At 50.6% G+C, this 25,090-nt stretch overlaps 8 protein-coding genes across 8 annotated transcripts; 3 read left to right on the forward strand and 5 right to left on the reverse strand.

The window, feature by feature from the left end:
* Nucleotides 1-933: 933 nt before the first annotated feature.
* FIBRA_00462 (uncharacterized protein) lies at nucleotides 934-2,860 on the reverse strand (the record flags this gene model as incomplete). Its single annotated transcript, XM_012322357.1, has 11 exons — nucleotides 934-1,014; nucleotides 1,080-1,203; nucleotides 1,258-1,315; nucleotides 1,374-1,566; nucleotides 1,620-1,681; nucleotides 1,741-1,775; nucleotides 1,840-2,071; nucleotides 2,122-2,288; nucleotides 2,355-2,455; nucleotides 2,506-2,623; nucleotides 2,703-2,860. 11 exons carry the CDS (start codon nucleotides 2,858-2,860, stop codon nucleotides 934-936), a joined length of 1,329 nt encoding a protein of 442 aa, XP_012177747.1.
* Nucleotides 2,861-4,810: 1,950 nt separating this feature from the next.
* FIBRA_00463 (uncharacterized protein) lies at nucleotides 4,811-6,324 on the forward strand (the record flags this gene model as incomplete). Its single annotated transcript, XM_012322358.1, has 3 exons — nucleotides 4,811-6,120; nucleotides 6,176-6,219; nucleotides 6,281-6,324. The coding sequence occupies 3 exons, from the start codon at nucleotides 4,811-4,813 to the stop codon at nucleotides 6,322-6,324; spliced, it is 1,398 nt and encodes a 465-aa protein (XP_012177748.1).
* A 400-nt stretch (nucleotides 6,325-6,724) lies between these two features.
* Nucleotides 6,725-11,014, reverse strand: FIBRA_00464 (uncharacterized protein; the record flags this gene model as incomplete). Its single annotated transcript, XM_012322359.1, has 20 exons — nucleotides 6,725-6,934; nucleotides 6,996-7,070; nucleotides 7,127-7,429; nucleotides 7,490-7,583; nucleotides 7,643-7,747; nucleotides 7,804-7,886; nucleotides 7,944-8,079; nucleotides 8,135-8,231; nucleotides 8,286-8,394; nucleotides 8,449-8,646; nucleotides 8,698-8,907; nucleotides 8,961-9,112; nucleotides 9,162-9,260; nucleotides 9,319-9,434; nucleotides 9,488-9,562; nucleotides 9,625-10,273; nucleotides 10,325-10,439; nucleotides 10,495-10,578; nucleotides 10,635-10,859; nucleotides 10,919-11,014. 20 exons carry the CDS (start codon nucleotides 11,012-11,014, stop codon nucleotides 6,725-6,727), a joined length of 3,231 nt encoding a protein of 1,076 aa, XP_012177749.1.
* A 449-nt stretch (nucleotides 11,015-11,463) lies between these two features.
* Nucleotides 11,464-15,220, reverse strand: FIBRA_00465 (uncharacterized protein; the record flags this gene model as incomplete). Its single annotated transcript, XM_012322360.1, has 14 exons — nucleotides 11,464-12,199; nucleotides 12,261-12,430; nucleotides 12,489-12,741; nucleotides 12,796-12,906; nucleotides 12,965-13,091; nucleotides 13,139-13,637; nucleotides 13,691-13,849; nucleotides 13,898-14,014; nucleotides 14,067-14,083; nucleotides 14,143-14,240; nucleotides 14,286-14,416; nucleotides 14,469-14,542; nucleotides 14,596-14,923; nucleotides 14,978-15,220. The coding sequence occupies 14 exons, from the start codon at nucleotides 15,218-15,220 to the stop codon at nucleotides 11,464-11,466; spliced, it is 3,063 nt and encodes a 1,020-aa protein (XP_012177750.1).
* Nucleotides 15,221-15,652: 432 nt separating this feature from the next.
* On the forward strand, nucleotides 15,653-17,291 carry FIBRA_00466 (uncharacterized protein; the record flags this gene model as incomplete). The annotated part of the gene is made up of 3 exons (XM_012322361.1): nucleotides 15,653-16,082; nucleotides 16,187-16,618; nucleotides 16,669-17,291. The coding sequence occupies 3 exons, from the start codon at nucleotides 15,653-15,655 to the stop codon at nucleotides 17,289-17,291; spliced, it is 1,485 nt and encodes a 494-aa protein (XP_012177751.1).
* Nucleotides 17,292-18,874: 1,583 nt separating this feature from the next.
* Nucleotides 18,875-20,497, forward strand: FIBRA_00467 (uncharacterized protein; the record flags this gene model as incomplete). Its single annotated transcript, XM_012322362.1, has 6 exons — nucleotides 18,875-19,434; nucleotides 19,486-19,738; nucleotides 19,794-19,877; nucleotides 19,938-20,205; nucleotides 20,256-20,332; nucleotides 20,390-20,497. The coding sequence occupies 6 exons, from the start codon at nucleotides 18,875-18,877 to the stop codon at nucleotides 20,495-20,497; spliced, it is 1,350 nt and encodes a 449-aa protein (XP_012177752.1).
* A 282-nt stretch (nucleotides 20,498-20,779) lies between these two features.
* On the reverse strand, nucleotides 20,780-21,506 carry FIBRA_00468 (uncharacterized protein; the record flags this gene model as incomplete). Its single annotated transcript, XM_012322363.1, has 3 exons — nucleotides 20,780-20,968; nucleotides 21,020-21,211; nucleotides 21,264-21,506. The coding sequence occupies 3 exons, from the start codon at nucleotides 21,504-21,506 to the stop codon at nucleotides 20,780-20,782; spliced, it is 624 nt and encodes a 207-aa protein (XP_012177753.1).
* An 819-nt stretch (nucleotides 21,507-22,325) lies between these two features.
* FIBRA_00469 (uncharacterized protein) lies at nucleotides 22,326-24,120 on the reverse strand (the record flags this gene model as incomplete). Its single annotated transcript, XM_012322364.1, has 9 exons — nucleotides 22,326-22,661; nucleotides 22,710-22,760; nucleotides 22,823-22,912; nucleotides 22,962-23,135; nucleotides 23,187-23,204; nucleotides 23,258-23,643; nucleotides 23,705-23,773; nucleotides 23,829-24,034; nucleotides 24,089-24,120. The coding sequence occupies 9 exons, from the start codon at nucleotides 24,118-24,120 to the stop codon at nucleotides 22,326-22,328; spliced, it is 1,362 nt and encodes a 453-aa protein (XP_012177754.1).
* Nucleotides 24,121-25,090: the final 970 nt, after the last annotated feature.

Here is a 25,090-nt window from a genome sequence, read left to right on the forward strand (position 1 = left end):
TCTGGTGCAACGCGTCCTTACTTGCTCACTGGCTTGTCTTTCCGCTGCGTCCGCCCGGACACTCACCGGCTCGCACTCTGCGCCTACACCGTGCCTGACTGTATGTCGGTTGGTGCCCCCGTCCATCTTTTAAGAGTGTGGGCTGCTCAAGCTCTCTCGGACCCACTCGCCCGCTCGCACTGAGCCCTTAACAACATTGGGCAGCCCGCCGAGGGAGTAGCAGCAGCAGCAGACATAGAAGTGGAACTTGTGAGTCCTCCCTTGCTCTCGCCACGCGCACAGCTAAGCATGCGCAATGTGCGGATTCTCTTGCCACTTGCCCGTTCACCCGCTCATTCACCCCTCTCTCTTGCCTGCTCACACACTCACTTGCTCGCCCACCCACTTCGCTCATCCGCGTGCTCACTCATTTATTCGCTCGTTCGAAGCACAATACGCGTCCGTCCTCACCCCATTCACCTCCTTTAGCATCTGCAACGAGTCAAGACGTCTCGCCTTCCCGGGTGCCCATCTGCTCGCGCTCTATACTCGGTGCAGAGTGCAGACCGCTAGTAGCCATTCGACACGCACGGTTTGTCTGCCCTGCGCAGAATTCAAAAAAAAACCCTGGCAGTGTCTCAGAGCAGGCTAGTCCTTGTTTCCATGGGCGCTAACTTTGATAAATTCTTCGCAGACACTACGATTCATTGTCGACTGCCTCGTTTGCACCGTTCGGCACCTTTGAATGCGACTTTGCGCACACGCTCGCTGTGTTTATGAAGGGGGTAGTGGCCATGTATGTCCGTATATTGACCCATAACTAAGGTCTATAATCTGCTTGGACATGTCTATACAGTAATTCATCATTCACGTTTTAATCAATTCAAAGATGTGAGTGACGACAAGATATCCCGGTGTCAGCGCTCAGAGTACGAACATCAACAGGAATTCCATTCAAAGACGCTGCGTGCCTTTCCGCGTTGCATACATCATTCTAGCCAGTGTTACGAGCCCTGCACCGGCTAAGATTGTTACCTAGGGAAAATGACAGCATGAGCAACAGTATTATGCGAAGAGACCAACGGTTTGTGCGGCCTTACCGCACTGAAAATGATAGCTTTATACCAATCCAGCACTGGTCCGGTCCCCATCAGTGCACCATCAATGGGCATACCCGTCAAAGATGCAAAGGATCCGACGAAGTAACATAGTCCAATAGTTAGACTATTAGAGAACGATCAGATACTACTGAGATTCCAGCTGATGAACAATGCATACCCTACTTCAGCTGGACTCTTTGCCAGAGATGCAAGTGTTGCTCCCCCCAATGCCACAACTTCATAAATCGTTGACAAAATTAGCACGGACACTGCTACGTCGAATTGGAAACTTACAGGATCCGCTAAACCAGCCATATAAAATTGAGAATATGATCACGGCCGCTGTGTTCGTTACGCCAAACATGGAAAACACGAGCACGCCAATTATTACAATGACAGAACAAAGAACATTGAATAAGCCAAGCTGGTCCGCGAGTAAACTGAGAGTAAGCCGTCCAGGAATCGAGGCAGCGTTGAGGATCGCGATCTGAGATATCTTGTTGGTAAAGCACTTTACTCGAGAGCGACAATTAAACGTACTGTGTAGAAAGCGAGTGTACCGGAGAGGCCATGCAAATTAACCCACAGCTGCAAGTAAAAGTCTGGTACTCAGATAGTTGGTGTGCTCGTACTGCGGACGGTATATAGAGGAGGGGCTTACAAGGGAAATATAAACCCCACATGATAAAGAAGAATCTGCACGAAATAAGCACAGGATTAATACGGATTTCGACAGATGGCCGGATTGAGTTTAACTGACCCAAGAGCAACCAAAATAAACGGAGGATCAGTTATGATAGCTCTAAGACTGACCGAACCTTCCGTAGCCGGCTTTGGAACATTACTGGGACGCGCGGTCATAATGCAGTTGGCAACAATAAGCACTCCTAGAGTGAGGAATGCAGATGCGCGAACACTCCATGCAAAACCAACACCGCGACTGAAGAGCTGGTTGAGCATGATCGGGTAAACCAGTCCTCCAACAGCAGATCCTACGAGAAATAATATGTCATTACATCAGATCGTGTGCAACAGCTCATACCGGACATGACAATGCTTATGGCCAAAGAACGACGTTTGCTCCAGTGATGTGCCTGGACTGATTGTGCAGGAACAAGAAGAAGGCCAGTTCCGATCCCAAACCCGACACCTTGCGACAGTATAAGTTGATAATAGTTATGTGGATCGGCAAGGGACAACATGAACAGTCTTATTGTGAGATTTTTTTGAAAATGATTATCAGCAAGTAATGGATAAACGAGATCTATGACTAACGAGAATACAAGAAGAGTCGATCCGAAGAGGATTGTCTTATGGAAATGACCCGCTGCAAGCAATCGACCTGCAGGCAATCCCATGAGAAGCATGAGACATAGCTATCGCGACAATAAGAAATAGTCTTCACTTGAAATTACAGGAAACCAACCTGCACAGATCCAATCCAGCTTATGTTCGAGGGTGTTGACGTCCCAAGGAGGTCATAGTAGTCGACGTAGACTCCGAACGAGTTGGAGTATCCCACAGTGCAGAATGAGATAAGGAATCTATAATTCAATGGAACCCAGGACAGTGTCCGATTAAAAAGAAATTATAGTGTATTGATATTGAGACAAGCAACCTTACCCTCCGATAACTGAGAGCCATGCCTGAGTACCACCATCTGGAATTGCAGAAGGCTGTGGTGCTGTTTCTGAGTCGGACAAGTCAGCCATATCTTGCATTAGAATAGGCCCATCTGTATCCTGACTGGCAACGGATTTGACACCAGCATCGTTGTACATGGGCCAGGGCAGGTCTTCACTGAATCCTGTGGAGCGGACACTGATGAGACAGAGGCGACCAAGGAGAGCAGACGGAAGCAAGCAAAACGTCTTCGATCTGAAACGTACCTGAGGAACCTGACAGTCCTGGAATCTGCCTGAAATTGACCTGATCGTCTGCCGCGAGGTGGTCAGGATGTTCAGGTAACTGTGAAACACCTCGAATTTGAAACATTCATCGGGAAAAATCTCTATCCATATTGCGGCCAGTCGCTGATCGCTAATATATACTCACGTCTCATATGCTCTGTGAGTTCTGAGTCTCGTCTTTCTTGTGCTCACTGCGCGCCTTGTTCGCACGCGTCGCGAAGGCGTCTCTCTCGCGCTCACTGCGCCTCGTCCGTGCCCTCGCTACGTGTGCGAGCCCTTACTCCACCCACTGTGTCTACCGTGTGGCGCGACTGGGGATTGGACTGGGGCGGACATGCGGCAGATCTAAGACTGGCTGCTGCTTGTCTTTTGTGCCGCATCTGTGCAATGTGTGCGCTACGACGCGTCCGAGGTCTGCTTAACACTTGTACATGCTTGTGGACATTGAAGGTGTCCCTCCCTATCTCTTGTGCATGCTTTCGTGTGTGTGCGTTGAGTACCTGTGAGGCTAGGCTCATGCAGAGTTGTCAAGATACGCACAGAACATGAATGCAGGTTTTGTAGCTGCTGTTGCGTATGAGCACGACGAACTCTTCTGCTTCCCGTCCGAGTACTGTGGCACATCAAGCCCCGCCATCAACGTAGCATGGGAGGAAATTTCCATGAAATGTGCGTACCTTTACGTGACTCTCCTTCTGCTGCTCATAAATGCATCCCTGTAGCGGCGGTGCTGCGCATCGCCCCAAATGAGCTAGACAAGATCAGAAGGCCCACGAGGCTCACAAACTTATCCCTCATCCGCTTCCGGGATGACAACGGCAGCGGCTATATAGGCTTGCTTCAGTTCGCCCACCAGCTTCACCGCCCTGGTCGATTGTATCTCCCTGCTAATACCCCTCACGCACAGATTGCGTTACGCAAATCAGGTTTTTGGAGAGGGAGAAAGTGGTGCCGGAGAGGGTGCGGTAGTTGCATATGATTGCTGTGCCTGTACAGAGTGTGTTTGAAGGTGGAATTGTGGGGGCAGTCAGGCTTTACTAGTATATCTATAGTAAGTATATTGAAATATATTTGTTTCTAATGAGAAAACACCTGATGCACCTGAAAATTGGTAAACCTGATCACACCTGAATTCAACCTGGGTGCCACCTGGAGAGGAAAAGAACCTGCTGATCAATCTGACATCCTGATGTACCTGAAAATACCTGATTTCAGGTAATTTCAGGTAGTGTCAGGTCAAAGACGTTTTGCTGATGCACGACGGGCCAATATCGTTGCCTAACGGTGTCGCTGTCCGAGCGCGGCGGACGGGTGTCGCTACTCGAACGCGGCGAGTTGGTAAGCCGCGCGAGATTGGCCCTGGCGCCCAAGTCAGTACTGCAAAGGCATGACACTCATTTTTCAGATTCAAGCACCTCCTTATTTGGGAAATGGTACGTTCAATTTCTCGAAGGAAGAGTGCATGCTCAAACCTATTACTCAAAGCTCCCGCCCCTGCTGATGAGCACGACCGCTCCGCCCTTCTCTCGCCGCTCATAGTCGCCATAGAGCGCCCCTCTTGGGCGCAAGCTCGCTCCAACGAAAGCTGACTGCTAGCGCTTTGTGGCTCTGGATATGATTTTATGTGTGTTTGTTATTCACGCATGGGACGACGACAATCTCTTTTGAAGAAATGGGCTCGCGAGGACGGAAAGCCAACACAGCGTGCAAGAGGCGTTAGCGTCATCTCGTATATAGGCCTAGTATCTCACAGTAAGTTTCCCATATGCATATGCACGCAGGCCATACTACCTAACAACTACCTGATTCGCTGCACTCATCATGATAGACGTCAACCAGCGGGGTGGGATAGGATGTTTCAGAAACCTATCGATAGACGAGCAGGAAAAAACGAAGCCGATTCCTCTCGTTCATCTACCCATCGAACTCTGGGAAAAAGTGTTTGATCTTCTGGCAGAGGATGGTCGACTCCATGCCCTAACGCATTGCGCGCTCACCTGCAAGGCATGGACTGCTAGGTGCCGGTGGCATCTGTCTCGACATATTATTCTCCGAGATAAGAAGCAAGCCCATCGAGTCGTGAAAGCAATACAGAGTCGTCATTCGAGGGTGAATGCAAGCGAAGCTGTAACACTAACACAGCCGTTCGCATTCAGCACTGGAAGGAAGCTGCCGCAGGTAGACTCCCTCACCATTGGCGATAATGCAATTGATCTTGGTTCGGTTTGGCATGCGAACTCGATGCATGTGGACGCCTTCACTCACTTTAGAGTGACATTTGAGTCCCTCACCCGCCTGACACTGGTCAAGGTCGAGTTTCCATCTGCAATTGTTTTCGGACGGTTAATTTGTTCCTTTCCCCATCTCACCAGCCTTACGTGCCATTCGCTGAAGCTCAAAACCACAGCTTTCGTTCAAGGTCGTGTCCTTCCACCCAACGGCTTCGCGCTCACCCGTGTTGACCTCCACAATGCCGACGACGTCGTCGAATTTCTGGTTGTCTCTTTGATCAGCGCTGCTTTCCAGCACGTCAGATGGGTTGACCCCCGATGTCTCGTCGTTGATCCAACTCGGAACGTGTCAACCAATGGTCTACAGCGGCTTCTGCGCTCCGCAGGGACATCCCTCCGCGCGGTCGATCTCACATACGGACTTCTATCCGACGGAGACGCAAAAGGGCAATTACAGCTTGCGGAACTGGATCTTAAGACTAACGTCGGACTCGAAGCGATCTCCCTCGCCATATATCAACCACGCGCTGACGTAGATGTGTGGACCGAATCGTGGAGTCAGCTATATATAGTCATGTCTACCGGTGTCTCAGCGCTGAAGCTGCGCCAAGTAACAATCAGCTTTGTGTCAGGCATGGTATATGCGAGACCCGACAATCTATGGCAACACCGATTGCAGGAGTTGCAGGCAATGCCTGACCTTGTTTATGCGAAATTCGATCAACTGTTCTCTAAATCCGACTTTCCTCGTCTGAAAATGGTCTTATTCAGAGTACACGAACATGATGGCTACCGTCTGCGTCTGCGACGGTCGGCCATGGAGGATGTGCCACACGAAGATCAATGGCGACACGCTCTTGCATGTCGGTTTCCGACGCTTGTCCGACGTGACTTGCTTCGGTGAGCAGCCACCTAGTTCATCGACACGTAGTACCCTTCCTGATGAATACTTTAGCACCTCTGTCACAATGGGCGACAGCTACATGGAGAGAAAGCTTGGTAATTTTTCGACTCACAAACCTTGAATCGGCAACGTGTCTCCAGCTCAATGCTACTTCAGCTCACCGACGGAATGCTCATGGCAATGCGGAGGATGACAGATAGTTATTAATTTAACGGAGCGAAGACCTTGGACCTGACACGCTCCTTGGTGGCATCCTTTCAAACACCCTATGACCTACTGGTTCGTATCCGGGCTGCGGATGTTAACCCAAGCAGCTTTGAGGACATGTATACGTCCACTCGAGCCCCTGTACGAAGCCGGCCAAGCCGTACCATCCGGACATCATTTAGCGTAGGTTCCCATTTGGTAGATCAGTTGCGTCCCAGTGGGACATAACTGCGTGGCACCGTCTAAATCCCTCTTCCAATCAACATGCTCATATATTCATTTTACACTGCAATCCCAGCTAGCTCCGGCGTGTCGAGAAATAGGTTCGATTGCCATCGATTTTGGATGCAATTATGATCCTTGCACCTCACTACATAAGTGACACTCTGCTCCCTACATCACTTCCTTCCGGGGGGACAGGAAGTTCTCCGCTCCTATCTGATACGAAAGCTCGGTATCTGGACGTGAGATAGTCAGTGGTGTCTTCTGAGAGCGAAAGACAGCGACACACATATGTCTAAGTCGCAGTCGTTCCTCTTGTGGAACAGATGGCCGTGTAGTACCCAGCACTCGATGAAGATGCTCTTGACTAACCTCGTGTTTCTATATCATAAAATATTTATTTAGTTCGCATACCGAAATGGCAATCGGCATAGTCACGTACAGGCGGAGGGTCGACTCCCTGATTGCGTCCAGATCCCGATTTAGAGGCCGTTGGTTTGGATAGTATTCTTTGCAACTGTGTAAAATATTAAAATCGGTGCATTATTACGATACAATTCGCAAGTGTCTTACCCTCCGCTGGAGGGCCGCCTCGTCGGCTCTTGATAGCACTTTTCTGGTTGTATTATCCCCACCGAGGACTGTGTACCTCAAGTCCTCTGGTTCACGGTCGACGGGTGACTCGTTTGTACCATTCAGATGAGGCTGCCCTTTTTTTGTCGCATGCGACGAGATAGTGTCGTGGATGACTTCTAGATGTGCATTATACACAAGGGCTTGTAAATCTGCCCCCGAGAAGCCTTCAGTGTCCTGAGCTATCTGGTCGAGATCGACCGACGACGCGAAGGTAATTTTACGACTCAAAGCCGCTAAAATCTTGTTGCCATGCAATGCAAATAAGCGACATAGTCATACGTGAGGCCAAATAACGCAAACCTCCTTGCGATCCTGCTCGTCAGGCATGTCGCAGAGCAGCGATTTGTCTAAACGACCCGGTCGAAGAAGAGCAGAGTCTATCAAGTCTGGACGGCTTGGAAAGAGATATCAGATTTCGTAGTGAATCAAAGCGAATGAATGAGTGACAAATACCTAGTTGCGGCAAGTACATATACACCATCCAGACCTTCTGCTCCGTCCATCTGAGTTAGCATCTGGTTCACAACGCGATCAGTGACGCCGGTACTATCGTGGCCTCTGCGATTGATATACTGATAAGCGCTGCAATCGCGAAACATAATGGAGTTTCTAACCTCTTGGGCGCTATGGAGTCGAATTCATCAAAGAAGAGCACGCAAGGCTTCGCAGCGCTGGCCCGCTCGAACAGATCACGGACCTATGAAAGGTGACATCGAATAGGCAGAGCAGTATTCGATTATTGGACCGAACGCACCGATTTCTCACTCGCGCCAATGTACTTATTCAAGAGCTCCGGACCTTTGATGCTGATAAAGTTCAACCCGCATTCCTTCGCAACGGCAGACGCGAGCAATGTCTTCCCACACCCAGGATAGCCGTATAAGAGCAGCCTAAAAGAAGGGCATCAGGAAATTCATGCTCACGCGAGCCGTGCCCGATACTCACCCAGATCGCAAACGTAAAGGAGACTGGACGAAGATGGGCCCATACTTCGTTGGCCACTCCAGCGTCTCTCGCAGGACGCGTTTTGTTTCACGCAAACCTACAATGCCACTGTTGTAGATAGAAAGAATAAAGACCAGTCCTCATGACGCACCTCCAATATCAGCCCATTCTACATCAGACTTTTGCAGTTTCACATCGCGCAGGGAAAGGGGAACAAAATCAACCTGTGCAGATCTGAAGTCTTCCGTAGTCAAAATTGCCTATTGTGGTCTCGCTCAACGTCAAACGCCAATGAAACTAGGAGAAAGCGGTACCGAATTATCGTCCTCATTGCTATCTTCCGCTGTAGCTCTGATGGCTGCACGGTGGATGGCCCGCGACACCAGATCCTTCAAGTCTGTCACTGAATATCCTTCGGTCTGAGTAGCTAGCGCCGTGTAGTTCAACGACGACGAAGGATCTTCTGTCAGATTTGAAGAGTTCATTCGGTCAATGACCAGTTCTTTAAGGATCTAGATTTATACTATCAGCAGTCATATGTCTTCTGTGTCGTACCGACATACGTCTCTCCTCGCATCCTTTCCTGGTGGCTTGAGAGTAACGATTTCGCGGAATATGTGCGATGAATTAAGCAGGGGATGTAGGGAGGCCTGCGACTCGGCAGCAGAAAGCAGCACGACTCCGTTAGCATTGGGGGCAGCAGATCGCGCAGATGGTCCGTAGATGGCGAGAAATAGCTCCGTGATGTGTCGACTTCGGAACGAATCTGCATGCTGCAAGTGATCCTCAGGATCAATGGAAATACGATTGTTGGCAAAAAGCGCACCTCTAACTCCGCACCCATTAGCTTATCGATGTTGTCGAAAACAAGGACGGATGGTCGATGCCATGTCGCCTTGACCATCCAAAAGTTTAGAAGCGAGCGAACTTTCGCCACAGGCGTTTCAGTATACTTCGCAGCGTCCACGTAAATAATGTCTGAGGGCTTTGAGAATTTTCATGATGAAATCGTCGAATAAGAACGCACATGCATACGTCCGGGAATCTCCTTGCATTGACTTCGCGATGACGTTGAGAAAGGATGTCTTCCCTGCTCCAGATCTGCCTGTCACTAGTAGACCGGGAGCTAGTATCGCACGTTAGTCCAGGTACGAATACAATACCCCAAACAACCGCAGGCGTACCTCCTCGGACTCTTCTGCTGAACGCATGCAACGCAAAGTTCGTCAGGCAGAACTGGGTACACTTTCTGAGAAGATCATCTATGCCCGCTAAGTGGTTTTTCGACTGTGCGTTTGATCTAATAAATGTTAGCACGGTGAATTAAGGTAAGTTCTCAGCAGCATAACGTACCGGGGCTCGAGAATTTCTGAACTGCCATTGTCTTTTGAACTTGGCAGAACTTCATGTTCCTTCGTGCAAAGAACGCTGAAGCCCAGGCAACGTGAGTGAATAACCTGTACACAGATTCTTGATAGTTTGGGACTCACCGAACGAGATTCCAATCCTGCACGCTATCTACTGGGGTACTAAAAACGATATGGCCTCCAGGAACAGGAACGTCAGCAGACCAAACCAGGATCACTTCGTCGTCCAGCGACTTGTGTGTGAGCGGAACCATGGTCTTGGATGTTTCGCCACTAGGCACCAAGACCCGAGGTACCGGTACAGAGTCTGGACCATCAGATGTGTGTACTTCTGTGGGGTCCACAGGTGGCTTGATCCTTCGCACAGATGCATGCCAGCTACTTAGCGCGCTCGGGCATGTATCGTACAGTGACGCTAACGTTGCGTGAGAGACATAAGCTATGGCGAGTTCAGACTCGGAATCAGACAGATATGCCGAGCTGGTGGGTAAGGTAAAGAACTGTGTTGGAAGAACGCGGAGAGGCAATGTCGGCTTCTTCAGAGCGTCGGTCTTCGCTGCAGATTCTGCCTTCTCTGAGTGTCCGGTGCGAATACTATCCGTGCGATCATTGGTTTTAGTCGCTTTTTCGCGGTTATGATTGCTATTGGGTTTCGAACGGGCGTTTCGGGATGCAGAAGTACGCTCCTTAGCATGCAGCTTTGGGGCAATACTTACTTCGGTGCTGTTATTAAGGAGCAACGCTCTCCCGCTCGTCGAAGGATCGAGAGAATCTGATGCATGTTCATCTATCGATAACGCTCTAAAAGTGTACAACGACTTACTGACCCTGAGGCGGACTCTCGTGCGCCCCATGACCCATACGTCTATCTCTTGTCCAATGACTGCTACCCGCACCTGAGACAGGAGGGTAGACTCTACATGAGACGCATGTATTTCCTATAGGTCGGAGCATTGTGGTTCATCAAGTCAGGGACAGTATGGACGCACTTACGATGATTTCCCAGTCGTCAGACGTTAAAGGTTCCGTGGCGACAGATTGCGCAAAGCCCAGATCATGAAGTAACCCAATCTCCACCTTTAATGCCCTGGAGTTCAGAAGAGCGCAAGGAGAAGGACGGCGAAGAGACACACAATGTCTCCCAGGGAAAACCCGAGTCCCTCCGCAAACTGGGGATCAATTTCGATGGTCTCTAACCCCTTGTCACCCGCGTCTCCCGAGCTGAAGCGTGCGAGGGAGGACGCAGAGGCCATTCCAGTCCAGCCAACATACGCTTCAACTCTCTTGGTACCATTTCCCGAAGCAGCCTGCTTTGTGGCTGTAGTGTGCGTCAAGTGGACGGCGAGGCTTTGAGGTCGCTGATGACAAACTACGTATCGGAATGAGACAATACCAGGAAGAAAATGCGAAGACATACTATTCCACGTTCCAGTAGCGGACCGTACAGAGAGATGGGCAAGTTGACCAGAGACGAATGGAGAGACACGAAGTGGATGCGCGCTTGCCGAGGCATTGTGTGCAGAAATCGTACCGCTTATCCCAACTTCAACCTGTTATGTTACGATACACATGAGCAACAAAGCAAGACTGCGAGAGCGAAGATCTTGGCACCGTCAAGTAGCAGTCGCAAGCATTGTTGTAAGCGTAACAAATTAAAGTGAGCCAGACTGGCAAATACATGAAATCACGCGCGACGGCGTTAGCGCGGACTTGTCATACACGCTCACTGAGTCGCGATTGGGGCAGTCGGTGAGTCTGCACGCGCGACGATGCCAGATGCGTGCCAATCAACAAAGGCTCTGACAACACACTATTCCAATACTAAGCCGCAGTGTACACTGTAGTCACCAGGACGAGGCTTACCACCCCCAATAATCACAGTCGACAAATTCCCGGTGTCCTATAATACATAATAATCGACATCATACACGCGTACGGAAGCGTCCATCTTCCAGCTGCAAGTCAAGCCTCGAGAGCCGGACCGCGATTAGAGAAATGTCGATGAAGCGTATCTTCCACAGACCCAGTGCCCCTCCGCACGCCTTCCGACACGCCTAGCCCGACCTCTGTCAAACGCCGCAACACATTCTCATACACCGCCTTATCCGTCGGTCCGTGCACGCCACGGAGCTGCACGCTGCCTTCGAGTACCTGAAGTGCCGCGAACGCCACAGGCAGCCCCACGCACCGCGACATGGCGGACGCCTGCGGTGTCCCATACGATATCAGGGAGGATGTGTGTGTCTCTGTGCTCGGCACCGAGCGCGCGTCCGACCTGCCTTGCGGCCGCGCCACAATTTCGTGGTGCAGAACGACAAGATCGCGTTCTGCGGGCTGATAGCGGAGCTTGTGCGCGAGTAACGTTGCGAACAAGTCGATGGGCAACATGGGCTGGCTTGGCAGCGGCGGCAACGACGCGGTCTGGTTGCCGACAACAGACTCGAGAGCGCTGTGCGGCATGCACGACAGCCAGCACAGGGAATCGACCAGCTCCCCCATCTCGTCTAGGCTCACCGATTCAACGGCATCGCGAATGGCGGAGCGGATCGATAAGTCGTCGTCCATGACCAGCGTTCCGAGCCGCTCCTCCAGCGACTTGCGCGCGAGCGACGTCCAGCTGTCGAGACGGATCGGCGCCGAGCTATCCAGCAGACCTATTCGGCTGAAGCCGTTCATAAGCCGCGAAAAACCTGGATATCTGGATGAGAGGTGAGCCAACAGCGCTATGCAAGTATGATCTCAGATTGGTGGCCACGCACCGCAAAGTGCCGCGGAATATTGTCCGCATTTCGTCAGCTGGTCCTAATCCATAGAACTTCGCGTACGGCAGACTATCACGGTTGGCTAGACCTTCGAATTTGATCACTTTAGACACGGGTATGTCGGGTATATGCGCAGGCAGGAGATTGCTACCGTCAATGTGATAGTTCTATCATCGCACCAGGGCAATCAGCATACATCCGTGGGGAGGGGACATTGGACTGGACCTTTCCTCTAACTCTGAACGTGGCTGCGTTCAAGGTAGCCGTCAAGACACCTTTGGGACTCCAGCTGAATTTGTAGCCCAGTGGTACGTCTTCTGCGCACTCGGGAGCTGGCAATCCGCCACAGAAGGACGTGAAAGATACAATTTCTTTCCCTTGGGCGCGAATCGAGTCGAGGAGCGATATCGCGGAGCAATGGTCGATTCCAGGATCAAGCCCAATCTCATTCAGGAGGAGGACATCTGCTGCAACTGCTCTAAGAGATAAACATATCTCAGTCGCCGATCTAAATCGTATATAGACCTCTTACTCGTCATGGAGAGCCCTCATGGTCGGCGAGATGTACGATGCTGTCACTAAGTGTTTCCGGTGCAGAATACACAATTTAGCCACTGCTGGATGGAATGGAACCGGAAGGAGGCTGGGACATTGTGCGTCAACTACAGCAGACTTGAACACGTCTCGACACTGAAGCGTACCTTATCACCAAATCCGACTCCTGAATTAATTGACCAACCTGCTCCGCGTCACTCATATCAACCAAGCGAGCCGTCGCATTCGCGAACGAGCCTGTCTGCCGCTCAGCATCAGCTAAAGAGTTACTGGCTGCAATCCGTTAACACAGTCCATTGCCGACTGCGAATGAGACGCACCAACGAGAAGCTGCACGTCGGGACGTTTGCAAATTTCTTCAATCGCAGGGCCCGCAACCATTCCACTCCCCAGCATCAGCACTTTCTTCTTTAAATTCAAGGTTGTGTCACGCTTCGCTGTATCAGATGATATCTGTGACAAATATGCCCTAGCAGCAGCAGCAGATGCAGCAGTAGACCGACTCCAAATACCCAATGGTTTTTGTAACCATGCGTGTTTCTCGGTGAGCTTACCGTTCCAAGCAACCGTCGCTTTGTCCAACGCCTCATGCTCCTTGCCCTGTCTCGTGTTCGTCCCACGGTAGCCTGCGATAAGCGAACGCAGATACGGCATGAGAACTCTACAAAAATGCTGGGACGCCTCCAGCGGAAGTGCCGTCGGTAAGATGTCGACTGCCATCATCGTGACAGACGGGAGGTGAGCGGGAAGCGTATTTGGGCGCGTGGAAAAGAACGGTGCGGAGAGCGTCGATGTGTTGGGGAGGAACTCGAGACCGCCCTGCGCTCCTGTCAGTGGTGTCGTGTGTGATCGGATCGAGAGGAGCCACTGACCTCGATGTCGCAGCTGATATCGCCTACGCAGGCAAAACGGCCTCTTCCGACTTGTTGCGCCTTCTCGAGTGCGAGAGTTAGTTGTTCGTTGGTCATGAGCCGTGGATAGGACGGGGACCACCCTGCTCCATGCAGAAGCAGGGACAAGTATGGGGCAATCTAGTGGTAATTAAAACTCATTGGACTTCTTTGAGTTGTTGAACCTACCTTGGAATGGAATTCGGATTGGTAGTCTTGGGGGTTTGCATAGTAATCTGAACGCGAGTATCTCATGCCATCATTCCGCACAAAATAGTCCTCCGGAAGTGCGTGCACTACATATATCTAGAAACCAAAATCAGGAATAGCCTTGAATCACCTAGCATGCAGGCTCCACCTTGTGAAGGTCAGTATCTAAATGTGTGAATAAGTGTGAAGTTCGCTAAAAGTAGGCAACTTCATCGGATACTCACCGGGATTTCCCACCAATGCCGGCAAATCCCTGACTTTAACTTTCTCAATAGGCAGATCTTCTAGAAGATCAAGAACGCCCTGAGCTACTTTCCCCATCCTATCAACGTGTCAGAACTGCAATTCAGACAGCCGCCTGACCTACCCTGTTACCCCAAACACGAGTGGCCCCAGGCTCTTAGGTGTGCCTTCCAGCGCAATACGCGCGCCTACAACGTCTTTGAGCAGAGCGCGGATGGAGGCAAGCGTAGGATACGAGTGCGGCCGGGGAGTGTACTGTTCGGCAATGTGAATGGGAGTACGAGATCATTCCGCAACTGCAACATACTAGAAAAGGACTCGCCACACCAAGTTCAAGCTGTGCATGAGCGAGGGCACTCAAAGATTCAAGGGCACCTGCGACTGAGATCCGAAACCATTATCCCGGAATGCTCGAGAGAAGACTTGCGACATACCCCCGGCAAACCAGCCAAACCCAACTGTCCGTTTTCCGTCCTCTCCAGTAAGCAATTCGTAGTCAATGAGACGTGGAAGCAGGGCGGGGTCCTGTGTCTGCGTTCCTCCCGGTATATCTGAAGAGACAAACTTTGAGAGTAGTTCCATGTTATACATCTGGCCTTTGATGGTATGGGAGAACATGAGGTGAGTACGGGGAAGGAGTGGATGGTCCACCGAACCCGAGAGCGCGGGGATGGGGTCGTTGAAGACTTCCTGCAATGGCGTCTCCTTGATACCCAGGATGATGTGTGCCGGGTAGAGTGTAGGATGGACTCGAGCTCCAGCCTATGACAACATCACTTCGCACAGGACACGAGCAGGGTTGAAGACGACACGGACCTTGACGAATTCGTCCGTAGACCATACTCTTCTTTCACATTCCTGAATTAATACGTCGACACCTTCCTTCTCTGTGAGCTCGTTCACGACATCCGGAGTGAGTGGACACCTTCGCTCCCATATCCGGAGCGGGTCCTCCCTGCGAATGCCAATGGTGAGTTTACTCGCATTGCTAGAAGTCGCGTAAGGACGCGCTGGAGAAATGCGAGCAAGTGCATATGAAGAACGACGTAAGACGGCCATATTGAGGGTCGCTGCTACATCCACGACGATGTTGGAGTTGTGGACAGAATCGCGTCGGTGCAACCGAGTTGGCAAACCGGAGTCGTCTCATGACAAGATATGATCCGAGCCGACTGGCGGACTGGGGTCCACCGAGGGCGCGTAAGTTCAAGTAATGCTTAAATGTTTCAGTGCATCCCATCCGTCGGTGGCGTTGAAATCGGACTAACACTACATTGCACTCATCGGAAAAAAATGTTTGACTTGACTGTTGATCAGTGGATTATTATACACATCAAGTTATCCTGGCGGTCGAGCAGACGATCACACGGGAAACGCGGGTAGTGGAAACTGGAAAGGTGGTTCGAGGTTCGCGTGATTTGGCGCCGAAGGCGCGTCGGGTGGTCCACCCACGTGATGGGATAGTGCATTCTTAAGCGCCCACCAATTAGAATGGACCAGGACGATGCCACCGATGGCAGAGTGCCCACGCAATTGCCCGCAATGCGAATACGTCAAACCCTGTTTTGTCTTCTGCAGGCGTGGCTTACTCTCGCAGAATCACAGCAGCTTTCCTTGAATCAGTTGTACAACTTTTCGACGACCCCGACATCTACAACATATTCTCTGCCCGTATCCTCATCTCCGCTTTCCGTCTCCGTCGCGCTGTGCTCCTCTACGACCTCCAATCCGCCAAGATTCTTTGTGTCGAATGAATCAGGGATTACACCCGGGCCGAATAATCTCGGCCAGGCGAACATATATGAGATTGTCCTTGATGCAGATTCTCTTGGTAGTTGGACGGGGAGCATGTCGGTTTCGGGCATGCTTGCTGTCTATAGCTCCAATCAGTTCCCTTTCGAAGTAGGCGTATCAAATAATGGTAAGCATCTTTATGTACAGACTACCTAGGCTGCGCATCGGAGCCCTTTCATTCCGTGATAAACAACTCGCTCAGATTGACCTCATTCGAGTTCTTTTTCACAGGCCCCATTCATAAAGTGTTAGACACCCTGCCTCTGCTTGGCGACTCCACCGCAAACCAGGTCCTGCTTTTCTCTCCGCCTTTCTCGCCGCCCACATTCTCGGTCTCAACATATCCAAACTATACCTTTCCGCCTGCTAACCTCACTTTCCCTACCGAGCCGTCATCTCCTCCCCAGTTCTCCATATTCATTGCACCTACTTCGCAAGCACTAACATCTCTACCTCGCACAGGATGTGCTATGCGGGCATCGGGAGGGAACATTGGCCTATATGAACCGTCGTCATCCAGTGAAGGCTTATGGTTACGCGATTCGGATGGCTGGCGCTGGCAGTGGTTCGTGAACGGACTCACACCACAGACTAACTACACAGTATACGCGGTCGACAACGGTACACAAGTCGCAGGTCCTATTTATTTCACTACCAAGTCAGGTATGTGCGTCCTCTCAGGTTCATTCATTCGCGTTGACTACGTCGTAAAGCTGCATTTGCATGCCCAATCTTGTACTCGCTTCCTTTCTGCCCCTCCGTTTCATATGCTGTCCCAATAAACTCCTCGAATACTGCAGCCGGGATTACCGCAGGTGAACTTCCTGAAGCTGTCACCGAGAACTTCCTCAGCGGCCTCACCAACTTTACTGTCATGTTATCTACATGGGCATGCGGGCGGGATCTCTACAGCCCCATCATGACCTGCACAGACTGCCAAGCAGCCTACCGCACATGGCTCTGCCTCGTCTCCTTCCCGCGCTGTGCTGAGCCCCCCAGTTCCACTACATCCTTTGTGTCGTCCAAGCCAACGGCGCAGCAGGTTTTTCCCGCGCTGCAACTGCAGAACGCATCGAACCCGCGAAACCCGAACCTCCCGTCGTTCACGCAGGACTACAACGCAGTGTTGCCGTGTTTGGAGATGTGCGGTGCGGCGGACCGCGCATGCCCGTACTTCCTCGGTATCAAGTGTCCACTTGCGAAATACACGGCCTCGTGGAGCTACGGTGTGGGGTACATCGACAGCGGCGAAGAGGGCGTCATGGGCGGGGGCTCGACCGGGATGGCCGCAGATCGCTATGGGAATGTGTGGTGTAACGCTGCGGGTGTCCTTTGAATGGTAATCTCCACACGATTCCGGTGCGATCATGTTCTATATACTGGAGCCTTGGTATTGGCCCAAGTGCTAGTGAATGAGACATTTAGCATCTGCCAGATCCTGAATGCCTCGTTCGACATGAGTGATTCTCTTGTATCTCTGCCATATCTAGTGGCTCTTACATGCCTTGTAGGGTCACCGCTGTAGTATGCGTGTCGCTTTTGTGACAATACTCGGCGATGAATAAACAGTCAGCAGCCCGCGATGAGCTAGTTGTAGATCATTTGAGGGATGTGAGCGCGTCTGGCGTGGGATCCCTCATTCAATCGTGTCTGGCAGCGATAAGTCATTGAAATGGTAACGTGGATAGCTGTGCATCTGCTTGGATGAGTTTCGAGGCCTACTAACTGCTTTCCGCACAAATATGTCCACACATTTTCGCAATCTCAGCAGCTGCGTGTGGTGTCGTCAACGTGAGCGCATGTCGAATGCACCTCATTGCTGTATTCATGCAGGCGGCTTTTGTTCGCTATATCAGATACTCACCTTTCACAAGAATGCCCCTTAAAGATGAAAGCGCAGGCCTCCCTTAAATGCGAAACATGCGGATGGGAGGATCATGATGCTGCAAGGCCTGTGAAGGTAGGTATATGAGGCTTCATTACAACCATTTGCTACTAGGAGCTTATTTGTTTTTAGGCTCACCCGATGATGTGTCCATTTTGCGACGCTCGTAATCATGATACTTTTCCCTTCCCAAGTGTAATGCATGCAATTGAATGTGCACTTCCTGGCCCAATTACTTACTGTATCGATTTAGCGGGGGCTGATGATGAATCATGCCGTTGTCTCTACGCAATGGCATAAGCATGACGAGGATCACGATGTGCGAGGCCGGAAGACGGCGCCTTGGACGCGAGTCTGTCGTAAATGCAACAGGACGGGACATGTAGAATTCCAGTGCTACGGGCAAAAGTGCTCAGTGAGCCGCAATGCCCCGATACATCCGTGACATGATGATGACACTCTCAAAGACCTGTGGTGATACAAAGCATCAATCCGACACCTGTCCTCGAGCAGCGCGACACCGTCGTACGCCCTGATATGCTGATAAGGCATCGTGTAGCCGCTAAACCCCACCCCTGATAGGTCTCTGCTACCGGTGTGGAAACTCGCAACATAACAGCTGGTATAACTCATTTCTGTTGCTGTTGGTTTTACTTCTAATCACACCGTTGCCGTAGGCCTTGTTTTCCAAGGGAGAACATGTACACTGATCAACCGTCTACAAGCGGAACAAGCAATCATCCTAATATCAACGACGAAGGCAACGTATGCGATTCCAAGCCTAGCGATGTTCATGTGAGTTCCGAAGTCGAAGATGATCGTAACTATGATCAAAATCAGAGTGAAAGTGAAGATGTCAGAGTCGATCCTCTTATACCTCACGCACGGTGCGTCCTTCTCTCCTGCACTTCTGCCTCGTAGACATCCGATGTTTTTGACTGAGTAGATCAACGTCGGAGCAACGGCAAGATCAAGATGATCAACAAGCGCCAAATATAAGTGCAGTGGGCCTTCAGTACCGAGCTCAGCTCCTCATGAAGTCGGGCAAATACGATCGGGCAGCTGTTCTGTTGACAAATGCGATCTGTGAGCCCACTGCTAGCGACATGGCACCATTATCGTACTCATCGAAGAGATTTGAAGCCATAGATTCTTCCACATTGGCGTTGTTCACCTCTCGTGGGGTCGCTTTGGCCCAGTCCCACGATTTCAACGCTGCTATAGCAGACTTCAACACCGCTATATCGAAGGGCCTCTCGCTGACGTCTGAAGAGATCTTATGGATGGCTCGCTCTCATCTCTATCTTGGCTCGACTGCATCTGCCCTTTTTATCATTGAGGACGTACTGAGGCTGGATCCCCAAAACGAGGACGCGCGGGCTCTGAGGAAACGTCTCATGGCTCTGGAAGTCCACATTCAGAGCTACCAAAAGGCACAGTCTTGTGCAAACTGGAGAGCCGCCAGGACTGCATATCAATCCTGCCTCACCATATTTGCCGAGGAGAATGGTCCTCTGCCCGTCCAATTCCGCTGCTGGGGAATCGAGCTGCAGCTAGCGGAATGCGACTGGGAGAAAGCTGTAAGCGGCACGGAGTACGTTGGCATGACTTCAGTGTATTTGACGCACTGATTCATGTAAATCAGGTACCTTCTGAGTAAAGAGCCGGAAGCAGTTCAAGTCATAACTTTGCGCGCCGTAGTCCTTCTGCTAGTTGGAAACTGTTCTGAAGCACTTCTCCATCTGGCAGTTGTACTCAGACTGGACCCGGACAATAAGAATCTTCTAGCGCTGAGGACTCGATGTAAAGATATTAAACAGCTGCAAGAAGAAGGAGAAACACTAGGACTGGGTGGTAAATGGTCTGAGGCAATTAGGAAATGGAACGAGGCACTTACGGTGCGTTCAGCTCGGACTGAAGTAATGATAGCAACGTTTTGAACACAGCATACAGCTCGTCGGCGAGAAGGGGACGGAAGGTGGGGGCGGCCCGCTCAGGGCCAAGCTGCTTCATCGAATAGCCAATGGGCAATTGAAGGTACGGAGAATCATCTACGTTCGTCCATGATGAATAGCATCGATCAATCACAATATTCAGCTCGGCCAGTTGTCGGATGGGCTCAGAACCATTGATAGCGCTTTGAAGTTGGACCAAGTGTCTCCCCGTGCCCACATAGTACGCGGCCGATTACACCTTGCTCTTCGGCTTTATGATCTTGCCGTCGACGACCTCAAGGCTGCCGTTCAATATGGGATATCCAAACTGAATCAGGACGAGCTTGCTGAGCTGCAGGCCGAACTCGCAAGTGCCACAAGAAAAGCAGCGGCCGAACGCGGAAGGCCACCAAACTACTACAGTGTTCTAGGTTGGATTCTACGACTCGCCTTACTGCGTGTCTTATTGAAGCATCATTAGGTCTCCCAAGAAGGTGTACAGCCAGTGATATCCGCAAAGCGTACACGACGCAAGCACTCAAGCACCATCCGGATAAGGTTGGCTCACTTAATCACATTGATATGGTGCTTGCTCATTTGGATATCAATTTGTAGGGTGGTATGGAAGAAATGTTCAAGCGAGTGTTTGAGGCCTACTCTGTCCTGAAAGACCCAAAGGCTCGACGCTCGTATGATGCAACGCTGTCAGCATCGCATGGCTAGGATCTGTAGTTCAACATTCGGTAATAAACACAGTACCCCGTCTCATCTTGCTGTGTATGATGTTGTTTCAAGGCCTTTATTTGCTCATCTTCTCTCCTAGCTGCGATCTATTGCGACGTATGCTGACTTCGCTAATATGCAAGAGTGAAGACTGTATTATATATAGCCTATCTGTCGAAGCAACCACGTTATACCGGACCTGTAATGTATATACGCTATTGCATCACGCACTACCCGATATTAGCAATGTTTCTCCTATTTCTCGTAAGTTCTTTGAAATCGTTATACTGGTTCTATTGCCACCTTGACTGCGTAGCATGTGTCGTAAATGTACTCGTCACTATCCTCACTTGCTTCGTACACAAGGGTTACTTGACTTCCAGAGATCCATGTTGTAGTAGCGGTGCACAACGAAAAACTGTTCGTGTCACCATTGACGGCCAACAACACAGAATTTGTCGCTACTTCGGGCTACACAGAATCTGTAAGAAGTCGTTCCATGTCTTCGTGGACGGCACTTACAACTGCACAATAAATTTGAGCGGCGTCGGGAGAGGACTCGTACTCGGTCACCACAAAAACGAGTTCGTCCCCAGCAGCGACTGGAGCACTGAACGCTCCAAGACCTTCTTCGTCCGAGCCAGCCTGGGGAAAGACGGCGCCACTTTGGAGGGTATTGTACGGCCACTGATTAGAACCCCATGACTCGTACGTCTGAATTGTGACCATTCATCAAGTATGCTCTGCAAATACATTATGGACTTACGGAGAACACCCATTCACTCGCAGCCGGACTGTCTCCGGGAGGGCCCCAAGCGAGGACAAGAGGTGTGGTTACGCCACCCGAATTCGTGGTATTGTATGCTGCTAGCGTGAAGTTGTACGACGTCGTATCGGTCGCATCTGAACCTAGCCCCGCACAGGATGCCCCTGTCTGACGAACATTCATTGAGGGCATAGAAACTGCTACATCCGCGAGAAGTATCGAAAGAAATGTAGCAGTGATCATGAGGAAAGCTGATGACGATACCCAATGAGACGTAGAACCAATGTTGGTAGTTTGAGGACTCTGACGAACATACTTTTATAGCGTCAGGAGGGCGCTGGTAGTGAAGTCCGATAGTCGATCGCACTGCCCAGCAGATCTAGAAATCCAGGACGACCGGTGCGACCGCGATGGAGAACTGTGGCCGACGCGGAACTCATAAAGTCATGATTTGCCATCTTCACCATCGACATCACCTCGGTGCCGTCAGGGTGCCTTGACTGCATCTTGGCGTGGCGGCTGGGATACAAGTGGGAAGCGGTGTTGACGACGATCAAGCACTAAAACTTACTGCTCATGGTCAGTCTGGTAGCATGACGGCATTCTGTCGCCGTGAAGGCTATACGGTTAGCGTCAAGCAAGGTCATCCCAGAGATTTGCTGTCATTCTGAAACGAGCGATTGACAGACGTGGATCGGAGACTTGGTGCTGCGAATACTTGACGGGCGCGGGCATGTCGTGAATTCGTCTCCACCGACAAAATGTTCATATTGTGAGATGGGCGCGTCTAGAAACAAAATTGCCGATCCAAATGAAATTATGAAGCATCAATCTACTGCCGAAGTGACCAATATATTGAGCCATATTATGCAGAGTACCCTCGCCTTGTAAGTAAACCAATGGATAACGCTTTCCTGAGCGAAAATAGAAGTTGTCGAGTGGTTTTCATACCGTATAAAGCATCTGCGGATCGTCGGAATATATGTAATTGATATCAGATACTGCATAGTCCAATAATCAATACATTGAATAGTACAGCGCACCAGTGCGGCCAGCAACCGATTATTTCGATAACTGCAGCACCTCCTCTAACCGCTTGATGCCCTTGTCGAGATCGTCCATGACGCTGGTAGTTTTGACCCACGTGAAGGCGTCTTCGATAGAATCACCGAGCTCCTCTAGTTGAGCAGGCGTGAGTGGCGACGTGACACTTTTCTCTTCTGTCATCCATTCTAAGCCTGGGCTTCTCAAGTCATATTTTAGGCCATTCCCTCTTGATTTTTCAACAATCTCCTGCGAGAATGGGCGTCGAATCTCGTCATAAACCTTGAGCACTTGATCCACATTCTCGAGCGTCGTCCCCGGATGACCGAGCAGAGCAGCCAAAATGAATCCGTCCTGTCAATTGATGAGTGCATGTAACCGCCATGTCTATGAATACCCCACCTCGAATGCTTGTCCAGCGCCAGACCCTTGATAAGGCATCATAGCATGAGCCTGTCAAGTATGCGAAGACGAGGCTTAGCAAAGCTACACGTTCGTACAACACAGTTACTGACAGCATCGCCAATCAACGCGACCCGATCGTCAACAAATGTAGACAATGTGGGTAATGAGTGCACAGCCCATAGTGAAACATCGCCAAGGCACTGGAAGTCATCAGAAACTACCGAAAGGCGAAAAATGGATTAGACGCACGCTTAGGAGGGCTTGGATCATAGGTTCAAAGTTGCGGTATTCCGCCACAACCTCCTCCTTGGACGAGTCATGAACCCACTGAGCACCATATACGGTACCCTCCAAGTCCGGCTTAGAAACATAGCCGCCGAAATTGATCTTCTGTCCTGATGAAATGCCATATGCAACAATATGCTAACTCCACGTTCAACTGAATGAGCAAAGAGCCACTCTAATTCGACATACCTTGTCTCGACCAAAACACTACGTCCGAAATAAGCATACCGACAAGCATCGTGATGGAGAATGGTACAGACCATCATAGTCTGAGAAAGCGCTGGATGGCCAGGAAATAGCCTCTCTAGCTCATCTCGATACACCAGCGAGCGATATATTACCGTTCCACTCCACCGTGGCTCTGACTGTCGGGCAAGGTCGGCGGCCTTCGTATCATTTCCAGCTGACTTTTCGCGTTCTGCCAACAAGCGATACATAGTTGTGCGAACAGCGGACTTTATTCCATCGCAGCCGACAAGGACATCACATTGAGCTTCGGAGCCGTCTGCAAATTGTAGTGTGATTTTTCCAGATGGTAGCTTGCTGTATGTGGCAAGCCTCTTGGAAAAATGGAACTTGTGCCCTTGTGGCAGGTTCCGACTGAGAACATCAAGAAAATCTGCTCTGTGTAACGATCTGAATGCGACTGAAAATTCGTTGCGGGCCCCATCAGTAAGGTATTTCAGCCCGATAGCCCTAGTTCATACCTCGAGGAGCGTTCGAAGGGAAAGGCATGCCTTCGGGCTGGTCGCTCTTGCGAAAAGTGAAACCAGTAGCTTGAGACAATTCATCTGTTACCAGAACATAGCAGAAGTCGGAATCTATACCTACCACGGTCCTTGCCATTAGTGTTCGAAACGGCCAAAATGTCGGAGTCGAGCTCAAGCTTCTGTAGTAGTTCCCATGTTCGGGGCCAAACGGCAATGCCAGCACCGACTTCCCCAAAACGCGTTGCTGCCTCGTATATATTGACTTCAATATTAGGGCAGAATTTCTGGAGCGACAGTGCAAAGACAAGGCCGCCTATGCCTGCGCCACTGTGCAATGGGTGAATCACGACCACGCGCAATTTACGACGATGATGGGCTTACGCGATAGCAAGACTGAACTTGTTGTCAGACATAGTGAGACGGACAATCTCAGTGTGCAATGATAAGAAGCCCACCTTTATAGTAGCTCCGCTGCGGGATGAGGTACTGTGCCATTTGTCGATGTGGTCTCGTGCCCAGACGTGTCTTCGACACGTCTGGGTACGAGACCATGTCGATGTAGTAATCCTTGTTTGATTCTCCTGCCGAAAACTCATAGGCTATCCATTCGGATGACGATAAACACCGAGTGTTTGCATTTGAGACGTGTTTAGAATCGTGTCTCCAACGCAAAGCCTTTGAGGCTATGACGTTGACCAAGGCGGAGACAATCAGTGACCGTCTTAGATACAAAGCAAGGGTGCAAGGACTCGAGGGCGTGCGAGGCTCGCGGGAACTTGAAAGGAAGGTCGCCAAAGATCGCGACTCATGAGTCATCTCCAAGTTCTCTTGCTTCTGTGATGCATCACGAACTGAACACAATCACTGGTGTTCCAGACTTGGATACTACTCATCTCACTCAATTACTTAAGCGAAAGGTACAGGAAGGCAGTGGCTGATGGAGTTTGGCGTATATTTTTGTCCAAGTGCTGCCGTCGATTGCAGCCCGCAGTCCAAGCCTCTTTGTCGTGTTGGTTTGTTGTGTCAGCCCAGCTAAACCTCTGGGTTGCACGATGATCTTGGTAGTCTGCCCCTAGCATGTTTATTGGAGTCTTTTTACTCGACCGATCTTAGGTCCCACATGCAATTCAGAGAGCAGAAGGTGGCCGAGTGTATTCAAGGGGGGCCTCCACTATCCAATGGATCATGCTTGAGAATCTGCGTTTCTCATCTCGCCACTGGGACGGCTCAGAATTCGTTACATGACGCGGATATCCTTCCGCTCCATTTGTTATGAATTGGGCAAAACCCGTAATGTCTACGACGCTCTAGACGTTAATGGCAAGCCCATCTCTACGTTATAAGCCACAGGACGGGTGGACAACTGTGCGGTCTGTCTACTCA

Source organism: Fibroporia radiculosa (genome assembly GCF_000313525.1).
Source record: "Fibroporia radiculosa TFFH 294 genomic supercontigs, scaffold212, whole genome shotgun sequence".
NCBI lineage: Eukaryota > Fungi > Basidiomycota > Agaricomycetes > Polyporales > Fibroporiaceae > Fibroporia > Fibroporia radiculosa.